The following is a 27,228-nucleotide window of genomic DNA, read 5'->3' as shown; positions in this document are numbered from 1 at the left end:
CAAGTTAAAAAAGTTATTATAATAGGAAGAAAATGATAAAGAAATGGGTAAATCAAAATCAGAATCAGTTACCAATATTATAAAGTTGTATTTATAAAAAAAATAATTTAAAAACTTATGTTTATTTATCTGTTTACAATATTTTATTTTATTAAACAGTGATTTTTTTTTTCTCTTGAAATTTTTGAATGAGTAGAAGATAGCAGAACAGAATAATGAAGTGAAGAAAAAAATAATAGAAAGAGACATTGGGTCCGACACCTCTCTGCTGTGTACATATGAACCCTCTTTGGCGTTTTCTCTCTTTGGACTTCTTTTGACTTCATTTCACTCTCTCTCTCTCTTTCTTCTTCTTCTTCTTCCTCTCTCTGCATTTCAACAACCTTTTTCATTTTGCTTCTCTCTCTCTCTTTCATTCTCGCAATGCTTCTTCGCCTTCTTCCAGATCCAGCTAATGCTCCACATTGCGCACTGCCTCTCTAACCTCTGATCCCGAAGCCACGCCGTCTACCCTCGTTTATCGCGCAGAAAACCTAGATCTACGATGCTCCACCTCCGGCAGCGCCGCGACGCCGCGCCGGCCACCACGAGGTGGCGCAACACGGTAGGTAACCGTTGAGGCGAGTCCTAGCCGAAACGCTGCCGTTTTTGGAAGTGACACGTGGTTTGGTTGTTGTGCAGTTTGAGGAGAATCTGGAGCAGTGGCCGCACCTCAACGAACTGGTCCATTGCTATACCACGGATTGGGTCAAGGATGAGAACAAGTACGGACACTATGACTCCGTTGGAACGCCGTCGTTTCAGAACCAGATATATGAAGGCCCCGACACTGACATTGAGACCGGTATTTATTTCTCTCTCTCTCTCTCTGTTTTCATTTTTTTTTTCATTATATATAATTTTTTACTGCCTTTTATAATCTTGTTAGCTTCTGCATTATGCGATTTTTGTTTTTTGTATTTTTGGAAATAGTGAATGGGTTTTAATTGTGAGTGTGCTTAATTAATGGGATAATGCTAATTAATTGTGAGCGTGCTTAATTAATAGGATAATGCTAATTATAGCATGTGAAATGCTTCTTCATTCACTGTATCAGTTTACGATTTGTTTTGATAATATTCTCCACGAGGAAAACTGAAACAAGTTTCTCTAGTGCGTAAGTTAAAAAAATATGCTTATGGAGAAATTAACGTCACAAAAATTCCACTAACTATAATTTTATGCATAATATGATTTTAGCTTAAAGAAAAACCTTGTTTAATTTATTTTCTCTGAAAAGTAAGTACTTGCTTTTAAGTTTATGGTATCATGCCTTATGCATTATGCTATTTGTTGTTTTTATCCTTGTTAAAATTGAGAAACGGGTTATATGAAAACGTGGTTAGTTACTGGGATTATGCTTATAATAGTATGTGAAACTGGCACCGGTATTTATTTCTCTTGTATTTTTTTTGTTTTTTTTTGCTTCTTGTTTATCATATCAGCTTCTGTATTCTGTGTCATAACACTATCGATATCATGTGGGTGGGTTTAGGGTTGTGTTTATTTGCAATTAGTGTTTTTTAGTATATGCATTTTGAGTCCGTTTGTACGAGCTTCTTCTTCTCAAGAACTTTTAGAAGAGAAAATTAGGAAGAAAAATTGAAACTAGCTTCTCCATAAGCTAAAATTAGCTTATGCCAAGTTACTTTGTTGAATCACTTTTGCATAGCTTCTTTATATTTTTATTATTAACTTGTGCATAACCTAGTTTTAGCTTATGGAGAAAATTTTTGTTGTTCTTGTTCTTATTTCCTTTCCTCCGTAATACTAGCTTCTGCATTTTGAAATTTTATGTTTTCATTTTTCTAAATTATGAAGTGGGTATGTTTAGTCACCTTGACATTGGTGCAGAGTATTCACCATCTGTTTGATGATTAATCTTTGCTGAGAAACCTAATCACCTTTTATGAGGTCGTCTCCTCTCCCAACTATGTTTTTTCTACAAAGCTCAAATCAGTGATACCTTGATTAATAGATGCAAGTCCAGTTCCATTTGGACCAACAAAATTTTGTTTATGAAATGGGGGTTTTAGTGTGAACTGGCTAATACTAATAATGGCAGATGACAATGGCACTGGTACTTCTCTTTTCTTTTTTCTGCTGTTTCTTCTTCATCATGCCAAATTTTGCATTCTGCATCATAACACAATGGATATCATATGGGTGATTAGTGATTGTAGGAAGTGTTGTCTTGAACAAAATTATTGGTGTATGCAGAAATGCGGCTTGCTGGGGCAAGGCGAACGAAGGGTGATGATATTAGTGAAGATGACACACCAAGTACTTCGGGAAGGCAGTTTCCGGAAGGGGTGGATGGTGATTTGCTGCATGATGTTCCGAAGGTTGATGATGGTTTAGTTCCTTGGTTTTATTGTGCTGGAGAGTCTCTGCTAGTTTACAATTCAAGCTTGTAGAAACATTATTGATACTGATTTTGGATTTAATTATTTATTTACTTGAATGCGCAGCATATTGGTCAATCTCCCCTTCCTGCTTATGAACCTGCATTTGATTGGGAAAATGAGAGGGCATTGATATTTGGGCAAAGGATACCGGAAACTCCTATATCGCAGTATGGCATTTGTGAGATGTATTTTCTGAGTAGAGTATATTTTGATCTTCTTTTGCTGTTGTTTTTGGCCCAACTAAGTTTTTCTTTGTCATTCCTTTTCTGATTGGCATCTCAGTGGAATGAAGATATCTGTAAAAGTTCAGTCTTTACAATTTCAAGCAGGATTGGTTGGTGAGTGTTATGTTGTTCATATTGGTGGGATAAGGTGGTAGACATATTGCTTCATGTCTTTGTGCAGCTGTCAATGCTATGACATTTAATTTTAGTGTTTATGCTGAGAGTGGGTTCAAGTGTCTGATACAGTGCTCTGTTCTCTTGATTTGTAGAGCCCTTTTATGGTACAATTTGCTTATACAATAGGGAGAGAAGAGAAAAGTTGTCAGAAGACTTTTACTTTCATGTCTTACCGACAGAAATGCAGGATGTAAGCTATTCAAATTAATTTTTGTGGATTTTTAATATATGAAATCAATGGGTGATTTTGAAGTGACCATGATTTACCCCTTTCCCTCGTTTTTAACAATTGCCAGGCCAAAAATACATATGAACCTCGTGCAGTCTTTTACTTAGATGCACCATCTGCTTCAGTTTGTTTGTTAATCCAGTTAGAAAAGCACACTACTGAAGATGGCGGGGTTACTGCTTCTGTTTATTCACGTAAAGATCCAGTATGTATTGCCATTTTTCCCCTTTGTTATTTTTGTGTGCTTTAGCTAAGAATTTTGAGCAGATCATCCACTATTATGTGTGTACGTAAAGTATGTAGGAGCAGCCTTTGGACCCCAAAAGGGGTGTGTCATCAATTTATTAAAGATTGGCAATTCATTAAAGTGAAATCTCAATTCTTGAATAGCAACCCATGGTACTCTCTTTAAAAGAAGACCTCGAGTAAAAGGACTTAAGCTTTAAAAGGCTATAGTTCATACTTACTGCTTAATATGAAGCCCAAGACTTCTTCAATTTAAATCCAAACTAATCTTGATAATGACATTTTTGTATTTTTTTTAAAGCTGTTTCATTTCGTCATAAATGAACCGCATGGATGCCTTCTCATTTGAATTAGCCAATAAAGCACTTTTATTGGAGGATTAGTGTTCCTTTAGGAAAGCCCAATAGTTTTCCCAAACCTGTTATCCACTACCATATTTTCCACTGACTTCCATCCATCCTAAAAAGGTGGCAAAGCAAGCTACAAGTCTCCAAATCTCCCCCTTTTGTAAGGCGTTGCAATAGAGAAGGGGAGAAGTCCTTTAATTGGTATATCTTGTAGTTTTTTTTGTCTTTTTGGTATTGTCTCATGATTTGGTATTTTCTTCACAAAGTCCTCCAACATAAACTCAATAGCCTTGAAAAGTATTCAATACACCCTTTTCCTGTTCTCAATGAACATCTCTTCAGCAGGTTTCTAGTTTGCCATTGTGTGTCAATAAAAGGACTATGTTTTGTCAACCAATCTTTTCAACAATGCCATTAACTATCTTAAAAGATTATGCTTGCTGTTTCTTATAGGTGAGATGTATCGATAGATTTTGAGAAGACAGTTCTCTTAGATAATGTTTGGTTATTCAATGGTGATCGAAATGGAATGGAAGTCCATTATGTTGTTTGGATACTTTATGTGTAAAAGTTATAGCATGAACTTTTGTTCTAGCCGATAAAAAGAATGAACTTCTGTTCTAATTTCGCTTATGCTTTTTCATCGCTCCTTCTCCAAATCTCCATCTTCATCTCTGTGCATCTCTACTTAGTTACCTTGTTGGAAAGTTGAGTGTATAGATTGTGGGTTGCTCCTATTGCAAAAACAACCAGCAATAGTTGTGACTTATTGCTCCTCTATTTTATTTGTCACTGAATGGGGTATTTGGGAATAATGTGAAACAAAGGGGGAACTTAAAAGTTAAAAAGGTTCATTTGGATGGTCTGAATAAATTCATAGGCGAAGGAATTGTTGGAACGATGGAAGAGAGGGCTTACTTATTAGCAAATGGCCTATATTGTGGGAGGAAGAAGCATGTACTCTTAGAGGGAGGAAAACACAATTAAAGGACTAATTTTCTTGTAAATCAACTGAACCCCAAAATTGGGGTGGGGGATGGGAATAGGTTTTGAAGCATAGCAATTCAAGTACAGGGTTTCTACTGTGCGCCCATGGATAAATGATAATAAGATAAGAAAAGGAAGTTAATATTGGGAAAGAGAGTGTTTATTATGTCAAAAACTCAAAAGGTAATTCAATACATTATTTTTTAGGCTATTCAAGCATTTAATAGGTGGTTATATTTAAAACTTTTTAACACTGTCCGAGGTCGCACAATACACAGTCCCATTTATGTAATCTAAAGAATGGTACACATTACAACTTGATTTCATTCCTCTCCATTCTCCATTCCTTCAATCTAAATAAAGCCTTAGAGCCATTCACTGAGAAATTTAATATGGTCTTCCTTTCCTTAATATTCTTCACCCCAAAGGTCATGATGTTGCATTCTGGTTTCTTCCAATAAGCTATATAATAGCTTCCATGGTCAAATTCATTTGTTGAATCTAATATTTGGACTCTCATCTCAGGATAGGATGGTGGCTTAAGTCCTGTGCCATATCTTGCAATCAATTCCAAGTTATGGAATTCATCACTCCTTGCCTCATTGAATGGTATGATATGGCATTGTGGAGAAGAGAAGCAATTTATTGACATGCTTCCTCTTTCTAATTCTTCTTAAAAATGTGATTTAATGTAGATTGATTGCTTACTCTTCTTGTCATAAAAGTTTTGCTATAGCTCAACCATCTCATTCCCTTTTCTTTTTTCACCAACCTTTTACATACTCACCATTGGTGTTTGATTTCCTAATTAATCTCTTGTGCTTACCATTACCCACATTTCTTTCTTTACTTCATCAGAAACAAATTTGCATGCTACAACCACCTTTGTTTCCTTACTCTGTGGCCTTTGATGCTTCATTTGATGAATCCATTGGTTATTTATTATCTTGAAACAATGTCTGTATTTATTTATTTTTCTTGCATCTCTGGCGATTGAAATATGGTTCCATTTCACTTCTATGTCCAAGAGAATTCTTGTAAACTACAGAACCCCAACTCAGCATCACATGGGTTGCTACCACCACCATAAGCTGCTTTAGCATTCCCTTTACGCAGCACTGAAACCGAGAAGGCAGGAGAAGATACAAGCAAAAGAAAAAAGAGAAACCCAGTTTGAGTCATCACAGCAGCTTAATTGTTAGAAGTTGCTTTAATGGAAAGCATCTGAAACAACACATAGAGAAGATCAAAGTACAGGCAGGTGAGGGAGCAGCCTATCGAAAAAGGCAGAGCCATAGCAGGAAAGACAAATCGAACCTTGAGAAGATGCAGATTGGAACAAGAAGACATGTGGTTCTTGTGTGAGGCAAGTCAAAATGTAGGAAGAAATAGGATCAGATTCCCTTTTTTCCCCTCTAGAAGTGGGCTTTCTAAATAGCACACTGGATCAACCAATCCCACTAGAACCAGTTTCAGTTGGTTATTTATTTTAATAATGGTATCAAGATTATAGGAAAGACAGCGTATGATTTCACAAGATGAAGATATTGACCATCCTCCTTGGATCTGCACTTTATATAGGGAAACTGTGAAAAGGGTTAGGAGAAGAGTGTAAAGGGAGAGCAGGAGTGTAATTTCCTTAACCTGGGACTTGAAGATGCATTGAAACCATATGTTGCAGCAGGAAAACAGATTAAAAAAGAATGTGAGCCTAGGCACTTGAACTAGGCTTTTAACTAAGGACATTAATATGCTTCTCTTCATTCTCCTTTCATCTTCTACTTTTGGTCTTGGACAATTAAAAAATGGAGGAAAGACTTTATCTTTTTTTATTTAATTTTTTTGGATTGGTGTTCACAGGATGCTAGTAACAAAATTTAAATTATTAGTTGAAAAGGGAGCAGGGTGTAAACTGCATTTTCTGGCTTATACTTTCATATTTCTCTCTCTAGAAATCAATATGTTCCATGAATTTTTTCTTGCTTAATGTGGTTCTTGCTTATTTAAGTGTATAATTTACAGGGTGACTCTTGTGTGTGTTTGAAATGATTCATTGAATGGGCTTTTAACATTCACTTCACTTGGACAGGTGCACTTGACTGAGAGAGAGAAGCAAAAACTGCAGGTGTGGTCTAAAATCATGCCTTACAAAGAGTCCTTCGCATGGACCATTGTATCATTATTTGATAGCAGTATTGGTGCAGCTTCAGTAGGGCCTGCTTCCCCAAGCAGCCCTCTTGCTCCAAGTGTATCTGGTTCAAGTTCTCATGAAGGTGTTTTTGAGACTAGTGCAAAAATGTCTTTAGATGGAAAGCTGAGTTACTCTAATGGAAATTCTGTGGTAGTTGAGGTTTCAACCTTAAACAAAGTCAAAGAATGCTATACGGAGGAATCACTTCAGGTGTGCGTTTCAGGTTTCCTGTCTTTGATTTTGTTCATCAAGAATAAATTTTCTTACTTAATTTGCTGAAGAAAATAGATATTTGGTGAATTGCTTGTGTTAGTAGGCACCCTGCAGCTCTCTATTATTGATAATTATTCAGATTGAAGTACATTGATAGTAAAAATAGAAAATATAACCCTATAATGTTAATTGCCTTATAAATTAGTATAGAAACAGTTTCCAGCAGCAGTAAATATATAATTTGTGATTATAAATAGTACTGATGGATCTGAACAGTCATATAACCTCCTTTTAACTGCTAGTCAAGATCCATTTCCAATGACTCTGACTATCATGAGTTGCGATATTACAATTATTCAGCATGCATTAAATATTATTTATTTATTGAATCTTCCTGTTATAGGTTTTCATTATTTATTGTTTCATTGGTTTTCTTGATATGCACTGTATTACAATTATTTAGTATGCTTTAAATATTTATTTATTTGGGTGTTGTTTTTCTGCTCTTCCATCAGATTAAAATGTTAATTTGTGATTGCATCGTCCTCTATGATCAGTTGCTTGTTTTATTCAATTTATGTAATTTAAATTTGTGTTTTTTATAATTATAGAAGTAAGAAGCAGATCCCATATAATCAAGAATATCTAGGTTATATATGTTTTATTAGGAGCATTTTTATTTGTCATATCTTTATTCGTAGAGGATATCGAATCTCCTCTATTTATTGGCTCGGTTCCTTTTTGTCAATATAAATAAACCATTCGTGCTATTTGAGAAACACAGTTTTCAGCTCAATGTCCCCCTCTCTCTCTCTCTCTCTCTCTTTCATATAGTTTAACAGTTTTAATTGGTCTTATTTTTTGGGTTTCTAAAGGTTGTCTAATCTAGGTTTGGTCTATATGACACTGCTGTGCCTCTTATATTATTAAGTCTCAACTTTTGGTAGATGTGCATTTTTCTTTTATCGAGAAGACAGACTTCTATGATTGCTATGTTTAAAATAGTAGTGGTAAACTCTAATATGTTCTTTGTGTCTGCTATTTCATGTAAAATCTCTAGGATCCTAAACGTAAGGTGCACAAACCTGTCAAAGGTGTTTTGAGGCTGGAAATTGAGAAGCACCAGATTTCCCAAGCTGATCTGGAGAACGTGTCTGAAAGTGGTAGTATAACCAATGATTCTGTTGACCCAGGGGATCGTGTTGCTGATTCACTGTCTGGAAAGTATACTAGTAATGGTTGTGATGATCCTCAGGGTAGCATCCTCAGGGTAGTATCTCCAGCTTCCGGAAATGGAGCAACTCAACATGGAAATTCAGATTTTAATGCTGAAGATGTAAGTATTATGTCTTTTGATCGAGTTGACAGCCTTTAGCTAGCAGATTGGATTAGTTTTATTAGAGTAGAATTTACTTTTTTTTATAGAATTAATAATAGATTTTGTCCTAGAAGTGAATTTGTTGCTGAGTTCTGGTTGATATTTTCTTTAGACTCGGTTTTTGCATGGAAGATAGTGGTATGTATGGATATTTTAGTTTGTGATCATGGAGACAGCTTTATAGTGTACTGTACCCTGATGTTAAGTTTTATCATTGTTTAGTAAATTAAGAGAACAAAGTTACTAGCTATTAAAAGATAGTAACTCTTGCATTGTCTCCCCAAATGCAGTATTAATGATGTGGGGTGTACATGTAGAACTGTCCTAAATTGGACATATCTGCTCTGGTTCCATTATTTAATGGTTTATGTCTTACTCATAGCAGAAGACGAACTTTATATATAATCTTGAACCACTTAAAGGAGGGCTAAATTTTCAAAACCTGGTCTTTCTTTCTTGGTTGTCACTTCTCATGTTGTTCACTTTACTAGGGATCTTTTAATCTTACAGGTCTATTTTTTTTTATCAGTAATACTTACAGGTCTATGTTGTATTTGGTTAAGACAATAATGTCAGCACTGCTTAATTTTGCTATGGTGATGATACTGTGGTATTGTGTAATTCTATTTATATATGCTGGTCCTCTGCTAATGTGCTTTACACTGATTAACATATAGTTCCATGCTTTTGACTTCCGCACTACAACAAGAAACGAGCCTTTTTTACAACTTTTTCACTGCCTGTATGTGTATCCGTTGACACTAAGTTTGGGTAGGAAAAGGAATTTGTTTATTCGGGTTGAACTCAGGGAGGATGATGCCGATATCCGTAGGCAGCCATTGGAGGTAATGTCCTGTATTTTGTTTTCTTAAGGAATTTCATTGCTCCTTCTAAACTTTCTTCTTATTTGTTTTTTGTGTGTAACTCAATCTTCTCAGGCAATATATCCTAGAGATCCAGGTCTGGATGCCTCTCTTCAGAAGTGGAGTCACACCCAAATCGCTGTTGGAGCTAGGGTTGCATGCTACCATGACGAAATTAAACTTTCCCTCCCTGCTATGTGGACACCAACGCACCACCTTCTATTTACTTTATTTCATGTTGATCTGCAAACAAAATTAGAAGCTCCGAAGCCAGTAAATTCATTCACGCATTCCACTCAATTTTTATTTTTTTCACTGCTTTCATTTTACCACTTGTGTCTGGGGCTGAATATTGATTGTTCGGAATTATAATTATTTACAGGTAGTAGTTGGATATGCAGCTCTTCCTTTATCTTCCCATGCTCAGTATGTTTTCTTAATTTGGTCTTTTTTCCTATGGTTACGCTTAAATGTTAATATTAACCAATGATAGTTCTTGGCTGGTTGCTGTTGCTTAGTGAACTAAAATGTGCTGGTTACCATATAATTCTCTATTACTATTCAAATTACACTTGAACTACGTAGGAAAACAAGAAATAGTTTTATTGATAGCCATCACACTGGTTGCATTCTCGGCTCTTCTATTTGTAGGAATCAACATCTCTAAAATAAGGAAATAAAATATGCTGAAATAAATAGGAAGATTCTAAAGATATTTTTGTCGTAATAAACATTGTTTACAATAAACATGGTACGAACTAGTTTTGTCTTGAAAGCATGGTGCATAGTTGGTTCTGTACTTTGTGGCCAAAAAGTTTTCTTTTCTTTTCCATCATTTTAGTAGAGTTTTTTAAGTAGAAGTACTACCATAAAAATTGTCATCAAACATGCACTTATGCTCCTAACTTGGTATATGGTAGCTTATACTTTTATTGTTCTATACAGGCTGCGGTCTGAAATAAATCTTCCAATTATGAGAGAGTTGGTTCCTCATTATCTCCAGGAAGCAGGACGGGTGTGTTTATTACTGTACACGTATATGTTAATTAACCTTCATGTGTTACTTGTTTGTTATTCCTTTTCTCTTTGGGTTCTGTGAACCAATGGTATGTTTGGACGAAGGATAGGAAGGTTTGCTTTGGTTAAGAGTTGTATAAAAGGTGAAGAAAGTGAGTGTTCCTCATGTAATTGTTCAAGACCTCCCTTATAAGTTATACCTACTTGAGACTGCAAAATAGAAACATGTCTAATAGAGTTCAATGATTTTGTCGCTAATCCATTAATTTATATGTATCTCACATCAGTAGTGAAAACAAAAAGTTAAACAAATCTAACAAGTTAACTTATTCTAACGAGTTAAATCATTTACATAAGTTTAGCAATACTGTTAGGTTAGGACCCAATTGCAATGTATAGGAGGTGGGTCCTAAACTTCCGTATTGGAAATATGAAATTCTAATGTTGGGTTTACAAGGCCTTGCAATCTCCCACTACAATGACATTTTTAATTTTGACAATTTTGGAGGATATTAAATATTCCAAAAAGAAACAAAACTTATTAGAATGCGGCTTCATGCATTAGTTCATGTAATATGGTTGTCTAATTTTTGTAAATTTGTAATGATGATTACTGGTCTTGTGAATTGTATTTTACTGCAATTGATTTAATGTGGCTCTAGATTGGTTTCTATTATTATGTTTGAATTTTGAACTCAATACTTATTTTATATTATGAGTTCTTATTTATGATAGGAGAGATTGGATTATTTGGAAGATGGGAAAAGTGTCTTTAGATTGCGTTTACGACTATGTTCTTCGTTATACCCTATCAATGAGCGTATTAGAGATTTCTTTCTTGAATATGATCGGCACACTCTTCGAACAAGTCCACCGTGGGGTTCTGAACTTCTGGAGGTATCATTCTTGTCTAGCAGTATTTTTGTGAATTTTGGTGTTTTTGTTTATTCTGGATTTGTGTGTATGTACATGGTATATGTTGTACTCATTTTTGGGGGCTACTTTTTTGCTTTCTATCTTTAACTGGACAGGACATATTGGATCCTTCTGACTGTGTATGCATACTAGCTACGTGCTTCATTATAATGTGTCATAGCACTCTCTTGTTATAAGTAATTGTTTTCAGTAGTGCAGAAAGGAAAAAAATTGTTGATGGAAACCATAGATTAGCTCTCTCTCTGCTTTTCATTGTTTTCCACTCATATGTTGGTAAAACTTTATTGTTTTTTTACAGCTTATTGGAGATCCTACATTGATTAGTGATATGACTAAAATAGAGTATACAAGTGTAGCGGGACCCTCATCTGACATTTTTAAGATGGTATTAGAGCCTATCCTATAATTATTAAAAGGGCCACCTGCCATATTATAAATGCACCAAGCTCAATAGTGATGGGTGTGAGGGGGATGCGCTGGTAAAAACCTAAGTCTCATATTGACCAGAGTTAAAGTCTGACAATAATAGATATAAGTGCGGGAAAACCCTTCCCTATTAGTTGGTTTGTATCATTCAATTAGATCTATACTCAAATTTTAAGATAATACCAAAACTTATCCTAGCAAGTCTTGTTAGGCCTATTTGACCAACTGCTATTTGGCCATTATAAGACTATTTTGTAGATGTATAGTCTTACAAACTTCATCATACTCAAGATTTCAAATCCTTATTTTTGAAGGTGATGTTGAAGATCCTATATCGACTAGTAAAATGACTAATATAGAAGGTGTAAGTGGGGAGTTAATCGTCACATTTTATGCCGGCTTTGTAGATTGATTTAGGTGTAAGTGGGATTCTTAGATAAATTTATAGATTTAGCTTAAATTTCCTTTATGGGACAATATTTATAGGAAAATGAAAGGTTAGAAAATAATAGCTCTTGATGGTATCTCAGTTCTCCATTGACCATCTCTCAGGTTTCTTTACACGTAACATCTTTCCAAACTGTTCCAACAGGACCCTTTTAATGAATTATAAACATTTCAATATAACAATGTAAAGATAAAGATGTCTACCTATAATAATGAAAAGATAAACAGGTCAGCACTCCTAACCTTTCAATTGATAGTGAAGAAACTTCACCATCTTTAGTATCACATGTCCCAATAGAGGAGTAAAAAAAAGGACAAGATCATTGCAGTGATTTTTTTTTTGTTAATATATTTTTTTCTGTTTTATTACATTTGGTTCTACCTTTTCTAAAGGAACGAAATTTTATCACCTTTTAAAGCCCTTGTTTCTATTATGTACGTTTCATAAAAACTTGTGGTACTATTCATACATATGGCAAATGGCACCTTAGTATTATATCTAATTTGCATTTTCACACCAAAGGGATTGAAGCTTGGTCAGCATTCATTGCTCGTCTTCATATGTGGAAAATCATCTTTTCTTGTTAGAATGGGGTTAGCAACCTCTTAGTTATTTGTAAACAGATTGTTGACTGTCTGATGCTCTCGATACTGTGTGTTTTCTTTTGTATTGTATACATATTTCACAGGTTTCTCTCTTAAAATGATTAATTAAGATTCACTTATTCTGGATGCAGGCTATTAATAGTTTGAAGAATGTTGATTCCACTGCTTTGCTTCAGTTTCTTCACCCAATTCTTAACATGCTACTTCATCTTATTGGCAATGGCGGAGAAACACTCCAGGTTTGCACATGAGTTAGTTCTATTTTTTGGTTATAATATTTGTTAAAAGCGGCTTGGATCCCTTTATATTTTCTTGGCTAATTCTCTCTCTCGCTCTCTCCTTTCATTACACATTTGGTTTGCTTCTTTTGTGATATTTACCTTTCCACTATTGTTTTCAGGTTGCTGCATTTCGGGCCATGGTTAATATTGTAACCAGGTATGCCTTTTACCTATATTTGATCCAAGTGAAATGAATTGCATTAGATGTTTGAAAACAAACTAAGGGGCTGTTTGGTTTGAAAAATGTTCCATGTTTTCACTTTTAGCAACAGCTCTTGGTATTTTCACACACACACACACAGACATATATATATTATATCTTTCATTTGTTTTTGGGAGCTCTTGTTCTTTGATTTGTACTTGGAATTTTTGTTTAGGCTCAACTTATTACTACTAAACAAGCTTGTAAGCTGAGAACTACTGAGGCCTTATAAGCTCTATATAAGTTATATCTGTAGTTGATGTGAGACTATGCCGTCTTGCAATCAGGATAGTCCCATAGACAACAGTTAAGGCTCACTAGGGGAGACCACAATTACGGTGGCTTTCCAACAGAGTTGCTATACCATAGTTTTATTTGCTTAATAATGACTATGCTTCAAGTACATTGTTTGTGTCTGAGATCCTTAATTGAGGCACACCTTTGCTTATAGAGGTATTAAGAACTTCAAATACAGTTTGTTGGTTAAATCTGTTTGAAGGACAGAATTTTGGGCAACCAGAAAGTATTTGTTATCTTTGTTATTAATTGTAGTTCATGGTATTTGTTTCACATGCAATTAGTAAATAGGTGTGCAATCTGTCTCACTGTGTAGCCAGATATGCAAAATGGAAAATAAGAAGGGAAAAAGACACATGAATTCATAGGCATTAAATCTTTAATTTGACAATTGTTTATATCCTTTTAACGTTGTGGTAAATTTTACTTAGATTTTGTATCTGTCGTTTGTAATATGTGAGTTTTAATGTAGGGTGCAGCAGGAGTCAGTTGATGATGCTGAAAGAAATCATTTTCTAGTCAACTATGTTGATTGTGCTTTTGATGATTTTGGTGGTCGTCAACCGCCTGTATACCCTGGACTGTCCACTGTTTGGGGAAGCTTGGCACGAAGTAAGGTACTGGCATGCTCTTTTTTTTTATTGGCAGTACTGGCGTGTTCACTAGCATTTGTTTATTCCTCTACCCCTTGTTGGTTGTTGTTGAATAGGGGATATTGTTTTGTTGTACAACTTATATAAAATCTGTTTTTGGGGTAGCTTTAGGTTAAGGAATATAGGTTGAAGCCTTCCTCTTCGAGATACTTATCCTATATATATAAACATACATTAGCTCATAAAGCGGTCAATAAATTCTATTATGACAGCTGGAGTTAGTTAGTTAGGCTTCAGTTTTAGCTTGTAGTATAAGCTATCTGTGTGTAAGATGAATATAATTAAGATGTGCTCCCTAATTTTTAATTTTTTATTCGTTTAACTTTCAGTGTTTGGATGAATTTCATGCTATCGTAAGATGTTATTACCTAACAAAATCAGCTAATTAGCATTAGTATGATTTCTCAAATATATGTTTCTTTTCACCCTTCAAGGTAGTGAATAAATTTGGTTAATATTGCAGGCCAAAGGGTATCGTGTTGGACCTGTGTACGATGATGTTTTGGCTATGGCTTGGTTTTTTCTGGAGTTAATTGTTAAATCAATGGCATTGGAGAAGACTCGCCTCTTCTATCACAGCCTTCCAATAGGTACCTTTTAAAGCCTGTTTGATCAATGTAGGGTCTTTTATAAAATTTTAATCCTTTTAAATTCTCCAAATAATTTATTTCTAATATTTATTCTACTAAGAAGAATATGGGTATAATTAGAACTGGGGAAACAAACATGAAAGTATATGTAACCATTCAATAATTTTTTTATTGGATGAAAGATAATTTAGATAGAAAAATACGAGATGAAAGTGTAAATTGTATTTCTAAGAAGCCAAGTTATGATGAAAATATAATATATGCAACTAATTATAGCTCAGTGTGTATCCTAACTAACGAAACTAACTTCGTCCAACAAACAGTTAAGTAACAGCTTGACTTTTTACAGTATAATACAAATCAAAATTATACAATACTCTGATATTGGATAATTTTTTCTCGAAGCACAGTTTAATTAGAAGTTTCTCTTAGAAAGATTATATTTACAAAAAATATTTTAATTCAATTTTGTCTGTGTACATTAACATTAGTGTAACATATATTTCTAAAACACGGGAGAATATGGATTGTTTGACTGCCGTTTTATTGTTCAATTTTTGGTAAAATTTGTTGCAAATAAGCATACAGTATAAATCATCGATTGGATTAATAAAAACCACATTATATATAACGCAGTGCTCCAGTCTCTCTCCATTTAGATTTTAGGTACTGAACTTTGATTTTTTCTTGGTCTTTCTCTACATTTTTCTGTTGTGCCTTCATCTGAACAAGTCTTCCTATAATCCCATCTGTTATTCGTTCATGCATATTGATTTTCGAATCACATTTATTATTTTATTCCACTTCTTTTTCTACTCTATATGTCCATATCTGGTTTTCTTGGCACCTTGAAGTTAGCCAAGTTTTGAAAACTGAGGTCTACATGTATTTGTCTCATCATATGTTAGGCCTGTGGTCAAACACTTTCATAATACCTTTTTGTAACAAAATGGACTTTACAGTAGAGAAGTGAACAGTGAACACACTTATTTATCTTTAATAGATACAAGTATGCAACTAACTGGTTTAGTATTATCTTGTTTGGTTGTCCCTGTTGCTGTTTATGCGTATTAGATTCACTGGAAAGGTTTTGTTTATTTTGTTTGCAAGTCAAATTAATGACATCAAAATTTAGAACTACACTATTTCTTAATTGGCTTAGCTTCTGGCTTGAATGTTGATCTTCATTCCTTTTTTCCTTTATTTTGAAAAGGTGAAGATATCCCACCAATGCAGTTGAAGGATGGTGTGTTCAGATGTATAATGCAGTTGTATGATTGCCTTCTTACTGAAGTGCATGAGCGCTGTAAGAAGGGTTTAAGCTTGGCAAAACGCTTGAATAGTAGTTTGGCTTTCTTTTGTTATGATCTTTTATCCATCATTGAGCCACGACAGGTTTTTGAGCTGGTATGTGTTTATGTCTTTGCTCCCCATGTTTGTATATATTTGCATTTTTTTTTTAACTTTTAAAAATAGCTTATGCATATCAACTATAAAATAAGACTTTCTATTTCTAACTACCATAAGACACTCCCTTTTCAGTCTGTGTTACTGTACACTGTTTTTCTTGAACTTATTCTAAATTACATGATCAACTATAATGATCAGCTTGCAGATATTTTAACTAAGTCTTGAAGTCTTTGAGGGCCTAAAATTCGGGTTATATGTTCCAAGCTTGGTACATAAAATTTAAAATTGAGGGGGATTGTTTAATAATTGTTTATTATTTGTTGTATATAGCTTTTAAAAAGCTTTCCTTTTTGGATGTATCTAGTTTTAGAGTTATATCTGTAGCATTTCCCTTGTATTCTACATGTTCTGTCTTTTTATTATGTGTGTGTATCTATCTATCAGTGTTATAAAAAAAATCAGCTAGGGTGGTGCCATGATGTGGAAATTGGTGGTGGAGTTGTAACTTGCCACCGTAACATGGCAATGGTGATGCGGGTTTTCCATGGTAGCCCATCGTGGTCGCTTTGGGTGGCGCTGACTGAGATGGAGGAAATTGAATCATAGAATGGCAAGAAAGTCCAGAGAATATTATCAAATTTGTGACCCCTTTGGAGAGGAGGAAGAAGTCTGGAGTCAGTGCAACCTGACTCAGACCCGAAGCAAAAACCCTAATTTTTAAAAAAGTAGGTGTTGGTCCTTTATAACCCAACCTAAGCCCAATAAATTAAAAAAAAACAAAAAAAAGAGTTTAGTCATAAACCTGACCCAAACCATGTCCAAAATTAAAAGAACCTACCCTTAAATGAACGTAGTGGCAGACCTGTTCTGCCACCTTCAGCAACCGGTGACACTGCTACCACGGACCTATTCCAGCACCACTGTTGAGAAGCAGTGTCACCATTGCCATTGCAACACCTGCAATCTGTTTTTTTTTCTTTCCGTTATTTCTTTTATCACTCTCTTCTATCCTTATTTTTTCTTCATTGTTCTACTCAATACTCTTTTTCTGGAAAAATGACCCCCTCAATACTCATTCTCTAAAGTTGAAGAGCAAAGAGAAGAATGAATGTCTTACACCTTGTTTTTAGGAGGAGCTGAGGATTAAAAATTTAGAACATTTATCTTTTGTCGTGTCATTATTTGAAATCTTGAGCTTGATGATGTTTTGTTTTAATTTTATTGTTATTTGAATTTTTAGACTTACTATTTATTAATAGGTTGTTTTCATTATTTTTGAACAAAAATAATATTTCTTGTTGTAAAAAGGGGATTATTAGAATGGAAATATCCTGATATCAGTATTTAGGAGAAGTATACCTAGAATCTACACATTCATTCCACCAGATTTTATTTCCTATTTTAAGAGAATGTAATTGTTACAAACAGAGTAGTTGAGAATCTAATTTGCATGTAGTTGAAGAAGAGTATATGCCCTAGTAAGGCTTGTGTTTTTTGTTTTTGTCTTATACATACTGTGTATCATGAAAAGATAGTTAGTAGGAAAATTGTTTGTGTTTATAATTATGTTCATTATATTAGTATTTTTTTTTAATTATGTTCACCATTTAAAGTTTATACTTTTGTTTTCTAATTTTGTGATTGTAATGGTTGCTTTTTTTTTTTCTTTTTTTTGTGTGCATGCTAAATATTGTTTTGATTGGGAAGTGTTTTCTCTTGTATTTCGGTGTTCTTTCCCTGAATTTTTGCCTTGCTTTAATTCTGCTATTTAATGCAAACTTAATTGTGTGGCAGGTATCGTTATATCTTGACAAGTTCTCCGGTGTATGTCAATCAGTTCTTCATGAATGCAAACTTACCTTTTTACAAATAATATGTGATCAAGATCTTTTTGTGGAAATGCCTGGAAGGGACCCTTCAGATAGGTACTTTATGATGTTTTATTCTTAACACAGATAGTAACTTCACAAAAATCATAAAGCATGTGGTCAGATTTTTTAATCAGTTTTTGATCTACTATTATATGAACTCCTATCAATACTGTTTATTTATTATATCAGTTTTAGTATACCTATGATGAGCTGTCTGATTGGACATGGTTTTCTTTCAATGTGACATGTTGATACTCTATTGAACTGGAAGGTGGTAATAAATAAAACTTATTGGAACATATGGAATAACATGTGTTTACTTGTGATATATTAATGTACTGGTGTAAGTGTTCTCTGGGGAAACTCTGAAATTTTATATTTCAATTCTATTGGTATAGGAACTACCTTTCTTCTGTATTAATACAAGAACTCTTTGTTACTTGGGATCATGAAGATGTGTCTTTACGAGCAAAGGTGAGTTTATTTAGATAGGGTAAAATCTTGATTATCATTTGCCTGACCAAAGTTCTATCATTTCTGATTCATCACATAATTTTTGGTATTATCAACCTTGTCTGTTCAATATGTAGGCAGCAAGAATCTTGGTAGTGCTTTTGTGCAAACATGAGTTTGATGTGAGATACCAGAAGCCGGAGGATAAGTTGTATATTGCTCAACTATATTTTCCACTTGTCGGACAGGTGTATAAAGTTATATTAATTATTATTTGCTTACATTTATTATTTTAGTTGAAATATTTGTGTGGAGTTTTGTATTTCCCTGTTCAATTGCTATTCATGTGGATTCCCGTGTTATAGTTGAGAAATCTTTCCCTCTTCAGTTATTAAGCTCAATCCATTTCTAATAATATTGTTGCTATACTAACTACTACATACCCTTTTGCTTTTTAGGTTTTGTTCCTACAAGTACTGTGTTGCTATCAGATATCTTGTGAAAAAGAAACTTGATTCTTCATCAATGCTTATCTCATGTGATAGTAGTGTGTGATTGGAATTAGAGTGGTGTGGAGTTGAAGTGAAATTGTGACTAGTGGGAACCATATGATGTTGGGCACAATTGTTTGATTAGTTAATATTTTTTTTAATATGACGTGGTGAATAAATGTGATCCTGTGTTTGCTTAATTATGTTTTCAATTTTTTAAACTGTTTCTTAGTGTGCAATTTCTCTAATATATTATTCTGGTCTTTTCAGATATTAGATGAAATGCCTGTTTTCTACAACCTCAATGCTGTTGAAAAGCGGGAAGTTTCAATTGTAATTTTGCAAATAGTACGAAACCTTGATGATGTATCCCTTGTCAAGGCATGGCAGCAAAGCATTGCTCGGACTAGATTGTTTTTCAAGCTCATGGAGGAATGCTTGCTTCTTTTTGAGGTTACACTTTGTGCTGCAAATTTTCAGTTGTCCAAATCATGTGATTTCTTATTGATTAATTTGAAATTTTGATGTTGTTGAGTATTGGCGCTAATTGGGACAATGTTGCTTTATTTGTCCTCTAATCTTGTTTTTGTCAATTTGTCAATGTTCTGATAACTGTATTGTTTTACAGCACAAAAAACCTGCTGATGGCATGTTACTTGGCTCCAGTTCTCGCAATCCAGTAGGGGAGGCACCTGCTTCCCCTAAGTACTCTGACAGACTTTCTCCTGCGATCAATAACTATCTGTCTGAGGCCTCAAGGCAGGAAGTCAGGGTGAGCGAACTTCTGTAGAGCTGATTAGCCAGTACTTGTACAGAGTTCTAATATGTTTTTCTGTTGTTTGATACCTTTCTACCGCATATAATTGCTTATTTGGCTTAAGTACTGGATGTAGATGTCTGCATTTTGTGTATCTCATTCCTTTTGATTTTCTGGCAGCCCCAGGGAACACCAGATAACGGGTATTTATGGCAGAGAGTAAATTCCCAATTAAGCTCCCCTAGCCAGCCATATTCTTTGAGAGAGGCTCTTGCTCAAGCACAGTCTTCTAGGATTGGAGCATCTGCTCAAGCACTTCGAGAATCTTTACATCCACTTCTAAGACAGAAATTGGTACACTTTTCCTTGTGTAGTTAAATTTTAATTTGTTAATGGGTTATGATTTAAGCTCATTGTTACTTTAGTTTATGGGTCAAAGCTTCGCATGTGGTTATGCACAATTTCAAATTAATCGTCAGCTGCAATGGCTACTGAACATAGATATATTTACTGTTCATTTGAAAAGAATTTCCACCCACTTGTGTGTGTTTCTCGTTTTTTTTTTTTTTTTTCACTTTTGGTAACTAAGTCTACATTTTCTTTTGTTATGGACGTGTATGTATTGTAGGAACTTTGGGAGGAAAATTTGAGTGCCTCAGTCAGTCTTCAGGTTTTGGAGGTGACTGAAAAATTCTCCATGATGGCTGCATCCCACAGCATTGCCACTGATTATGGAAAGCTTGATTGCATAACTGTTGTGTTCATGAGCTTTTTATCCAGAAATCAGCCGTTGACATTTTGGAAAGCATTTTTTCCTGTATTTAACAGTGTTTTTGATTTACATGGGGCAACTTTGATGGCAAGGGAAAATGATCGTTTTTTAAAGCAAGTCACTTTCCATCTCCTCCGGCTTGCAGTTTTTCGAAATGAACACATTAGGCAAAGGGCAGTTGTTGGGCTTCAAATACTTGTGAGGGTATATTTTCTTCTGTTTAAACTTGAAGGATTGTTAGTTCCATTGATTCCATATCCTATTAATCAAATTCTTGTTTTTGGTTTCTCCAATTTGTGCAGAGTTCATTTCATTACTTTGTGCAGACGGCAAGATTAAGAGTCATGTTGATTATCACATTATCAGAGCTAATGTCCGATGTGCAAGTGACTCAGATGAGATCTGATGGAAGCCTAGAAGAAAGTGGCGAAGCACGGCGACTTAGGAGGTCTTTAGATGAAATGAAGGATGAAACTAAAAATTCGTTCCTATTGAAGGAGTGTGGATTATCTGAGAATGCTCTTGTGACCATACCAGAAAAAATTACAGAGAACAGATGGTCCTGGTCTGAGGTGAAATATCTCTCTGATAGCCTTCTTTTGGCCCTTGATGGCAGCTTGGAGCATGCGCTATTGGTGAGTTTTAATTATTGATGCATCATTATAGGCTTTAATTGCAATGAGATCTATTATTCAGAATTGTCATTTATTTTGGTATAACCAATTTGAACTGTGTTTTGTGCTATAATCTGTATTAGAATTACTGAGTCTGCTCTTTCTCTGATATTCATGGAAGATTTTTTTTTGTAATGGATGATGATGAATATTTAATTAGGGCCAGTTTATTTATGCTTGATTTCCAAAAGAAGTGATAATTTTAAGGTCTAAATTTACTTTTAGTCCTTTATGTTTGGTGTTTTTGCGTTTTGGCACGTGAAGTTTTAAACGTTTCAATCTGGTACTTTATTTTTTTGGAAGGTTGCTTTTGGTCCTTTTTAACAAAAACATTATATAGGTTAACTGAGTTGACTCACATGTCCAACCTATTTAACAATTAATTGGAAATGACCGTGATGAACCTATTAAAGAACATGAAGTACCGTAATGAACCTTGCAACAAATTTAAGGTACTTAGTTGAGACGGTTAAAATTCAGTTCATAGACATGTCAGCCAACTACATACGAGATTGAAACTTTTAAAACTTAACATACTGAAACGTAAAATCACCATTAAGGACTAAAAGTAATGTTTAGCATTAATTTAGTAAAGTAAGCAGATTTCTACTTTTTTATGTGTATATCTAATTTGCTTATTTTAAAAGTATGCAGTTTTTTTGTTATTTTAATAAGCAAGTTCTATATGCTTCTCAAATAAGTGACTTTTCTTAAATTGATTATTTTTAATGCACTTATTTTAAGTTTTGTTGGAGATTCCACATCGACTAGGAATAAGGTCAAATTATAAAAGTAAGATACAATTCTCACTTTGCAAGCTGATGTTGCAATCCTTACCTTACCTACCGGTTTTGTAAGGTGAGGTTTATCCCCAGTCCCCACTTATATACTCTAAATTGATTTTATCGCTAGTCAATGTGGGATCTCATCAACTAGGAATGGAGGCAATCCTCATCTTATAACTTGGTTTTGTAAGAAGAGGTCTGTCTCCACTTATATACTATAAATTAACCTTATCTCTAGTCGATATAGGATCTCTAACAAGTTTAAACAAATTGACCTTTAATGTTAGGTCTTTTCTTGTACAAAAGTCAATTTATCTCACCATGTAAGCATTTTAAATGTAAAAGGATCTTGTTCTTCATTGAATGTCCAAACTTAGTTTTTCGTATATATGAATAAATGTGAGATTTATGAATATAAAGCCATTACTTATGCCTTTACCTGACTTTTGAGAGAGATAGTCATGACATGGTATTAAAGCCCATGGTGCTTTCAAAATTCTAATTAAAATTAAAACTAAAGACAAGGTTGCTGGGCTTGTGCATTATCCATTTCTAGCTTAAAGGATTCTTGTAGGAGACATCCGGTTAGAGATCTTATAGAAGTATAAACCATTCATATAGGTGTAAGATTTTCAGGGGATGGTTCGTGGCTGTGATATGTACTAATTAAGGGAAAATACCAGAGAGGCTAAGAATCTTCCAAAATAAATAAAATAGGTTGAAATAAACTAACAAAATTAAGTCCCCATTGAAAATAAGCAAACACGTCTGCAGGAGAAAACAGAAAAAGGAGTCACCCTCTGAGAAAGCAGGCCACAAAAACCTGTTTTGTTAACTTATAGTTACCGAGTTTGTATCAGGATTGATTGTCATGGACAAATAATTTGTCTAAAATGTCTGTTTCAGGCCCCCATGATGACTATGGATAGATATGCCGCCGCTGAAAGCTTCTATAAATTGGCCATGGCATTTGCCCCAGTCCCTGATCTTCACATAATGTGGTTGCTTCATCTATGTGATGCACATCAGGAAATGCAATCTTGGGCAGAAGCTGCTCAGTGCGCTGTCGCAGTTGCTGGTGTTGTAATGCAGGTAAAGGCATTAATTTATATGCACATGAATTGTACAACTTATTTCCTGAAAATGCATAAATTATTGTGATGGACATATGTAACACTCGGAAATTATTACTGTCAACATGATCTATAAATATTGATGTATTTTACTGAGGATTTTCAATTATTGATTCTTGGATGTTTTATTTATTGCGTAAAATGTGACCAGACCAGTTATGCTTTGAATTATCATGCTTGTTCTTCCTATCTAAAGACAAATTAAGTTGCAATTTGCTCGTGTCCTTGAACCAATGTTTACTTTGTTTATAGATAGGCTGCCCCCTTCTAGCTGATTTTTTCCCATTTTAGAACATTCGTTTTCTTCATGTTTTGTACTCGATTTTTTCAATGCTTTTATCAGACAATTAAAGCCTAGGTAATAGTGCTAAATAACCTAATACTTATATTTATACTTTGTTAATTATCTACAGTTATAAGATTATTAATTATTTTAGCATTGCAAAATATAAATTTAAGGAAACCAAATTGTAGTGCTCATTCTTTTGACTCTTACAAATACTATTGATATATTTATATTTTAACTAATGTAATGGTTATCCTTTCCAGTTTAGCTACGATTATCATTTTTACTTTATGCCATGGAGGAAGGCTAGCGTAGAGCTGAAAAGTTTCCTCTGGTTTATATTGTAATACTATTTTTCTTACACCATATTTAAATTTTAATGCAGGCCCTTGTTGCCAGAAATGATGGTGTATGGAGCAAAGACCATGTTGCTGCTCTACGGAAGATTTGTCCTATGGTCAGCAATGAGATCACCTCTGAAGCATCTGCTGCTGAGGTTGAGGGATATGGGGCTTCGAAACTGACTGTTGACTCTGCTGTGAAATACTTGCAGCTTGCTAATAAGCTCTTCTCACAAGCTGAGCTTTTTCATTTCTGTGCAAGCATTCTTGAACTTGTAATCCCAGTTTACAAAAGTAGGAGGGCTTATGGACAGCTGGCTAAATGTCACACGTTACTTACCAATATCTATGAATCAATTCTTGAACAGGAATCTAGTCCAATTCCTTTTACAGATGCAACATACTACAGGGTTGGATTTTATGGTGATAGGTTTGGGAAACTTGATAAAAAGGAGTATGTGTATCGTGAGCCTCGTGATGTACGTCTAGGTGACATAATGGAAAAACTTAGTCACATATACGAGTCTAGAATGGATGGTAATCACACTTTGCATATTATTCCGGATTCTAGACAAGTGAAGGCAGAGGAGTTACAGCCTGGTGTCTGTTACCTTCAGATTACTGCTGTTGATCCAGTCATGGAAGATGAAGATTTGGGAAGTAGGAGAGAAAGAATTTTCTCTCTCTCTACTGGAAGTGTTCGAGCCCGGGTATTTGACCGATTCTTGTTTGACACCCCATTTACCAAAAATGGAAAGAATCAAGGTGGATTGGAAGATCAATGGAAGAGACGCACTGTTCTTCAGACTGAGGGTTCCTTTCCAGCTTTAGTAAATAGACTATTGGTAAACAAATCCGAGTCCCTCGAATTCTCTCCGGTAGAAAATGCAATCGGAATGATTGAAACACGAACAGCTGCCTTAAGAAATGAGCTTGAAGAGCCTCGAAGTTCTGAGGGTGATCAACTTCCAAGACTCCAGAGTCTACAAAGAATTCTCCAAGGCAGTGTTGCAGTCCAAGTATGTTTTATTATTGGTAGTCACATATAGTATCTTTTCTGCTGTTTTTATTCTTGAAAAAAAGTATGGTTACTTACAATTATTCTTGATTCTAAAATCCGGACTGGACCGACTTGACTGTAAAACCAGTGACCCGGTTTAGTACTTGGTCCAAATAAACTACTGAACTGGCCTTGACAAAGCATAAAACCTGTTCACATTGCATTGATAAAAAATGCTGAAACACATCTATAAAAAAAATGAAAAGTCAACCAGAGTATATGTCATTTTCTCTTTTATTTTAGATGTAAACTTGTTATTGTGATTTGTTAATAGATATTATTCTGTATTGTTTTGAAACTTAGACCCAAATATTATATGTTTGATATGTACATATTTGTGCCTGCTTATGTTTAAAATCTATACTATGATGGTAATTTAAATTTTTTAGTGTTATGAAGTTATAACAACATGGCTTTTATTTTATTGATCGGTCTGTTTACAAAAAGCACAGTTTGTATTTCTGGTAATCCTAATATTGGTTTGTTGTTGAGTTAAAACCCAGATTTGAACATCCATGCATTATTTTTGGTTTTTCTAATGTGACAGAGCCTTGGATTTTGTACAGGTGAATAGTGGAGTGTTGAGTGTTTGCACAGCCTTCTTGTCTGGGGAGCCTGCAACAAGGCTGCGGTCACAGGAACTGCAACAACTTATAGCAGCCCTTCTTGAGTTCATGGCTGTTTGTAAACGTGCGATCCGCGTACACTTCAGATTGATTGGCGATGAAGATCAGGATTTCCATACACAGCTTGTTAATGGTTTCCAGTCACTAACAGCAGAGTTATCACATTACATCCCTGCCATTCTCTCAGAGCTATGACCACAATGCCACAAGTGTGTAATATTGCTTCCATTCCATGTGTTGGTATAGTTTTTTCCTATTGCATGCAAAGATGTGTAATTGCATTTGCATTTTGCATCATGGTTCGTATATTTAGCATTATGCGAACCAGGTGATTCAGGAAAACACACGATTCTTCCTGTTTGTGTATGATGAAGTTTGTTTTGTTTCTAGTTTCCCCAGTTTCCCCATTTTAGTTTGTGGTGCGGGGAATACCATTTCTGTAATATCTTAATACTAATTCCTTTGCTCAATCATTGCTGCAACTATCAATCTCAAATGTCTCACCTTAGAGCTTCTCATACTAAATATTAATTTGTATCATAATTAAATTGCTTCATACGATACATTAATCTTTTCACATTTCCTCCAACTCATCTTCATCACTTATTATACCTTTAGTTTATCTTATTAAATACATTAAAACACATAAAATTCATTAAGTGTACTAAGATATAATGATTAATTTTAATTATATTATAATAATAATGATCAATAAATTATAAGAGTAATTAAAGTGTTAAATAGGATTGACATTTTACATATAGAAAAAAATTAGGGGTGGCAAAATGAGGTGTGGGCCCGCAGCCTGCAACTCGCAAGAAATAACGCGGGATGGGTTTTCCTCTTTGACTCTGTCTCGAATAATGTAATGTTTGTGGTTATATTAGATTGCATTTGTATTTCCATAGATTGGTTCTGATTGGTTATTTGTCCAAGTAATTGTATGAGTGTGATTGATTTATATTGATCATCTTATAGCCTTTGATGTTGCAATTGTTTTTTATGAATGGGCAGTTAGTGTATAAATTTTAGTATTTTGTTATTGAATGAATGGAGTGTTTTACTTCAGTTGAACTCAAACATAGATATTTTAAATTGTAATCAGAAAAAGATGTTTAAAACTAAATTAAAACTTGTGCAATTGGCGAGAAAATTAAGTTTGATTTTCATGCAGTAAAATAGTCTAAATATTGATTCTATCTGTCCTCATATTTTGGGTGTTTAAGCACTCTTTTGGAAGTTAAAATGAGGAAAATAAGTTCTTGTTGCAGAGGAAGAGAGTCACTTAAACAAAGACTTGTTTTGAGATGATGGTGAATAAGTGATATGTTATACTTATATATTTACATGCTTTAACTATATTTTAACTATATGACAAATAGTTTATTCTTTATTTCATTATAATTAAATATTTGTTATCTTCAATGATAATATGCAGAATGATAAATATTTGTTCACTTCAACGACAATATGCAGAATAATAAGAAGGGAAAAAACCTATAAAGTCCATTTTTTAGCAATTCTACCTTCACTTTTTAAACATTTTGAAGGGGCATCTCATAATTTCTTGAGTTACTTTGTATGTCACGTCTTTTATCATGGTTATGGACATGTTTGAATAAAGTAAGTTAAAAGCTCGACTTGAAGAACTTTAGAAACAATTCTTTCTTCATTAAAACATACTCCATAAGGGAAATTATAACAGAGGATCTCCATAGCTTCCTAGTATGAAACACATATTCTTAAAATATTGTCACCTCCAAATTTTAAAAAATAAGGATCATCCCTGTCCTTAAAAAAACTTGTTCCCTG

The 27,228-nt window shown here is 34.4% G+C and overlaps 1 protein-coding gene across 2 annotated transcripts; it reads left to right on the top strand.

The window, feature by feature from the left end:
* Nucleotides 1-204: 204 nt before the first annotated feature.
* LOC137832512 (guanine nucleotide exchange factor SPIKE 1) lies at nucleotides 205-25,905 on the top strand. 2 transcript variants are annotated; one of them, XM_068640711.1, is made up of 30 exons: nucleotides 205-604; nucleotides 682-844; nucleotides 2,260-2,384; nucleotides 2,511-2,614; nucleotides 2,730-2,785; nucleotides 2,941-3,038; nucleotides 3,145-3,282; nucleotides 6,747-7,058; nucleotides 8,122-8,397; nucleotides 9,117-9,284; nucleotides 9,378-9,575; nucleotides 9,685-9,728; nucleotides 10,248-10,317; nucleotides 11,055-11,216; nucleotides 12,866-12,973; nucleotides 13,135-13,172; nucleotides 13,987-14,131; nucleotides 14,631-14,757; nucleotides 15,971-16,164; nucleotides 17,962-18,092; nucleotides 18,437-18,512; nucleotides 18,629-18,739; nucleotides 19,253-19,435; nucleotides 19,611-19,754; nucleotides 19,920-20,093; nucleotides 20,368-20,715; nucleotides 20,814-21,146; nucleotides 22,877-23,062; nucleotides 23,775-24,749; nucleotides 25,357-25,905. In XM_068640711.1, the coding sequence occupies exons 1-30, from the start codon at nucleotides 545-547 to the stop codon at nucleotides 25,609-25,611; spliced, it is 5,502 nt and encodes a 1,833-aa protein (XP_068496812.1). In that variant the 5' UTR covers nucleotides 205-544; the 3' UTR covers nucleotides 25,612-25,905. The 2 variants fall into 2 exon arrangements, with proteins under 2 accessions (XP_068496812.1, XP_068496820.1); XM_068640719.1 differs by lacking the exons at nucleotides 205-604; nucleotides 682-844; nucleotides 2,260-2,384; ... (2 more) ...; nucleotides 2,941-3,038; nucleotides 3,145-3,282 and adding an exon at nucleotides 5,183-5,266.
* Nucleotides 25,906-27,228: the final 1,323 nt, after the last annotated feature.

Source organism: Phaseolus vulgaris, chromosome 11 (genome assembly GCF_000499845.2).
Source record: "Phaseolus vulgaris cultivar G19833 chromosome 11, P. vulgaris v2.0, whole genome shotgun sequence".
Lineage (NCBI taxonomy): Eukaryota > Viridiplantae > Streptophyta > Magnoliopsida > Fabales > Fabaceae > Phaseolus > Phaseolus vulgaris.
Note: the sequence above shows the minus strand (reverse complement) of the source record. Positions and strands in the feature narration are given on the sequence as shown.

Excerpts from the sequence above, each read along its gene's own strand:
- LOC137832512 (XM_068640711.1), top strand. The coding sequence starts at position 545 with ATGCTCCACCTCCGGCAGCGCCGCGACGCCGCGCCGGCCACCACGAGG. Across the intron at positions 3,039-3,144 it reads TACCGACAGAAATGCAGGAT|GCCAAAAATACATATGAACC; the intron begins GTAAGCTATTCA and ends AACAATTGCCAG. Across the intron at positions 11,217-12,865 it reads GGGGTTCTGAACTTCTGGAG|GCTATTAATAGTTTGAAGAA; the intron begins GTATCATTCTTG and ends TTCTGGATGCAG.